General features: G+C 36.3%; 1 protein-coding gene across 1 annotated transcript; it reads right to left on the bottom strand.

Moving 5' to 3' along the window:
* Nucleotides 1-335: 335 nt before the first annotated feature.
* On the bottom strand, nucleotides 336-2754 carry LOC121854645. Its single transcript, XM_042349331.1, has 4 exons — nucleotides 2660-2754; nucleotides 1737-1778; nucleotides 1300-1458; nucleotides 336-786 (listed from the first exon to the last, which is right to left on the bottom strand). Exons 1-4 carry the CDS (start codon nucleotides 2712-2714, stop codon nucleotides 629-631), a joined length of 414 nt encoding a protein of 137 aa, XP_042205265.1. The 5' UTR covers nucleotides 2715-2754; the 3' UTR covers nucleotides 336-628.
* Between the last annotated feature and the right edge of the window lie 421 nt (nucleotides 2755-3175).

The following is a 3175-nucleotide window of genomic DNA, read 5'->3' as shown; positions in this document are numbered from 1 at the left end:
AACTCGGACATACAAAAACCATATGCATCCCGAGCAACGAGCTTGCAGAGCCCCTGAAGATCCTGGGTCTCATGTATTTCATATGTGATTAGTTTGCAAAATTTAATATTTTCCCCAAGTCGCCAGCTATATTTTTTTTATATGCAAGAACATCTATTACACCTGTAACCCTAAAGGTGTAGTCCAGCAGATGAATCTTACATCAGCAACTTCAGAATTGCCCCACTATTTCCACGGGGTTTGAATTTCAATTGACCAATAGAGATGGAAAGAAATTTCCCATTTTAATTCCATTTAAGGTTTTAAGTGGCATTTAAACATTAACAACCAAACTGTCAAATTCAAATTCTTTATTTCATTCAAATCCAAGCAAATTACAATCCTTTAATACCCGTTAAATGCTTTATACAAAGTAAAGACAATAATTTTAACACTTCAGAAACAACATCACGAATCCATAAAATTTAACGGGGTTTCTCTAATTGTTGCATCCTGAGCACAAGTTTCTCCTGATGTTACTTTCCTACAGTGATGTCCACTCTGCATGTTATGCTGTAGCCTCAATTGCCATTGATGGTGCTGCTGTAGTCTTCACCTAGATGTTGCTGCAGTTCTTCTTTCCCCTTATCTACTTTTTAGCTCCAACCGACTGCAGGGTGGACACCAACCTCCCTCCTTGGCCAGATTTAGCAGAGTCGCTCATTATCTGGGCACCCACGGATCCTTTCGCCACGCCCCCAGATTGGAACCCCGAAGTATCCAGTGCCCCACGGGTGGTGCTGGATTCTGAAATCAATGTAATAATTTAGTTTCCCGAGTCTCCACCTTTCACTATCAGTGACATTAATGGTTAATAACCAATTGTTCCCACCAAGTTTTTTCCTTCTATAATAAATTTAAGGTCACTGGGTTATTCAGGCCAATGCATAGTTCCTGCACCGTAACAAAACGTATATATTTGAATTTCATGCAAGTATTACCGTATATCCGGTGGAGTGATAGTGTGGGCAATGGAAGAGGCAAGGGGCGATGATAATATATAATGTCATTACAGTTGTTGCATTAGATATGACTAAACACGAATAAGGAATCCATTATATTCTACACTAAATATAAAAGTGAGGAGGTTTATGTGCATCCGAAGTGAAGAACATAAGCTGTTACAACAGGAGTGACATAGTACTAGCATGGATACAGCCAGCCGTTACAAATAATGCCGTTAGCCAGCGATGCGTTCTAGTCTACCAAGTAACCACCAACAAATAAACTGCTTATATTATTCATAGATTAAAAACTCACGCGATAAGTTACTGCTTTTGGCCCCCGCTGACTGTAGGTCAGGCACAGCGCCCATGTCCGACCCAGCCTTAGCAGTGTTAGACATCATCCCTGCCGCCACGCTGCCCTTGGACACGCCCCCAGGACTAAAACCAGCATCGCTTAGGTCCCCGGGTGATGCTATTCCATTAGAGTAAGAGGAGGGTAAAGGTGAATATGCTATCAATTACTTTATATGGCATAAATTGTTTACCTATACAAATTTATTTCAAGTCCGAATAAAATTTTTTTTCTCTAGGTTACAGTTACCTTTACAACCTTAACTTAATAATCTGTCATGGATAATTTACAAGTGATACTTTCCTTGCATTAGTCTTCATAAAGCTGTAGAGGTAATGGCCTACAAAGTTAGTTATCGGTACAACTTGTGTTAACTATACCTATACAACATAACTTACCACTCTTGGACATGGCTGCTCGAGCTACCCGACAGTGGTTAACTGTAACGACAAAAAAATATATAGTGACATTTTTAGTGACAATACTGTATATACATTTCATTAAACATATGCGTTTCAAACGGTTCCTGAAAATGATATGAAGTGCTGTATGTATAACTCGGGTTTGATAATCTAAAACACCAACATTTCTCTTATCCTCAGGTTTAATTCACTAACAAGTTTTGGTAAATTTGCAGTTTTGTACAACCACAGAATTATTGTTTTACCTATGTTTATACACTTCCAAGACACCTTTCTTCTATGACGCTTATCTCGCCAATGACAAAATTGGACCAATCCAATATGCCAGGGCTCGGTTAAGTTACGTAGTTTGCGAGAGAAGCGTTACAGAAAAGTATCAAAACATACTGTAAATACATCGGAAAACAAATTTTTTAATAAACATTCTGTGGTAGTACAAGTCTGCAAATTTACACTAAGTTTTAACATTTGACAAAAAAAATAAGTGAAACTTGATTTACGAGTCATGCGTGTATATTTCAAAATAATTTTAAAATATTCTAATTATAGAATATAAACATGCAATTTTTTGTTAGTTTAACACCAATGCAGTATTTTAGAATTCAGATAAAATATTTAATGTTATGTTATAACTAGTAATGTTAATTTTCTATTTCACAATTTCCCTCTAATATGAGCAAATCTCAAAACAATAAAATTTTGTCAAATAAGAAAATTATAATTAGTCACCTCTATACGTGAATGCTTATAACACGCTACAATTCTCACATTACTGTTATTGAATTGCAATTCCATGTTTAGCAATATATTCTTTGACAGAGAATTATAATGTCAATAACTTTCCCTAAACAACTTAGGACTAAATACTCCAAACGCTGTAGCTCAACAGCTTTACTTACCCACGTCTGTTTGGTAATTCTTGCTTGAAGCTGCAAGCGGGCGCTTATATTGCATGGCTCAGCCAAGAGGTGAACCTGCCATGATGAGATGCCACACACCGCCAGCTGGAGTGTTACTAATATGTAATCAGAGGCAAAATATATAATAACAAATATATATGTCAAAATACTTAATAACATAAATATATAATTCAAAACATATCATAATTTCACAACTTAATCAATATTGAGATACGAATTCCATAGTTAACCCAAAATATTATATTATCACAATTGGCAACATAAATGTGTCACCAAGTTTCGAATTTTCGCTCAGGTTCTGAACGTGTATGTGGGGTGCCAGGTTGACCTTGGTGTGATGTGACCAACAGTTATATACGCAGTTATCAACCTTGACACGAGTATAATAATTCTACATAGAGTCTCTTAATGGATTTCCATGGAAAACATTTTCCTTATTTATATAAATGTTATTATTATTATGACAGTCCCTATGAAAGGCGAACTCTGCTGTTT

Source organism: Homarus americanus, unplaced genomic scaffold (genome assembly GCF_018991925.1).
Source record: "Homarus americanus isolate GMGI-L3 unplaced genomic scaffold, GMGI_Hamer_2.0 scaffold27898, whole genome shotgun sequence".
In the NCBI taxonomy this organism is placed as follows: Eukaryota; Metazoa; Arthropoda; class Malacostraca; order Decapoda; family Nephropidae; genus Homarus; species Homarus americanus.
The sequence above is the reverse complement of the archived record's forward strand: the minus strand, read 5'-3'. Positions and strand labels throughout refer to the sequence as shown.

What these genes read in the sequence shown, in the direction of transcription:
- LOC121854645 (XM_042349331.1), bottom strand. Translation starts at nt 2,714, where the DNA reads ATGCAATATAAGCGCCCGCTTGCAGCTTCAAGCAAGAATTACCAAACA. An exon ending in GAATTACCAAACAGACGTGG is followed by an intron (nt 1,779 to 2,659) that starts GTAAGTAAAGCT and finishes TTGTCGTTACAG; the next exon opens with TTAACCACTGTCGGGTAGCT. An exon ending in AGCAGCCATGTCCAAGAGTG is followed by an intron (nt 1,459 to 1,736) that starts GTAAGTTATGTT and finishes CTAATGGAATAG; the next exon opens with CATCACCCGGGGACCTAAGC.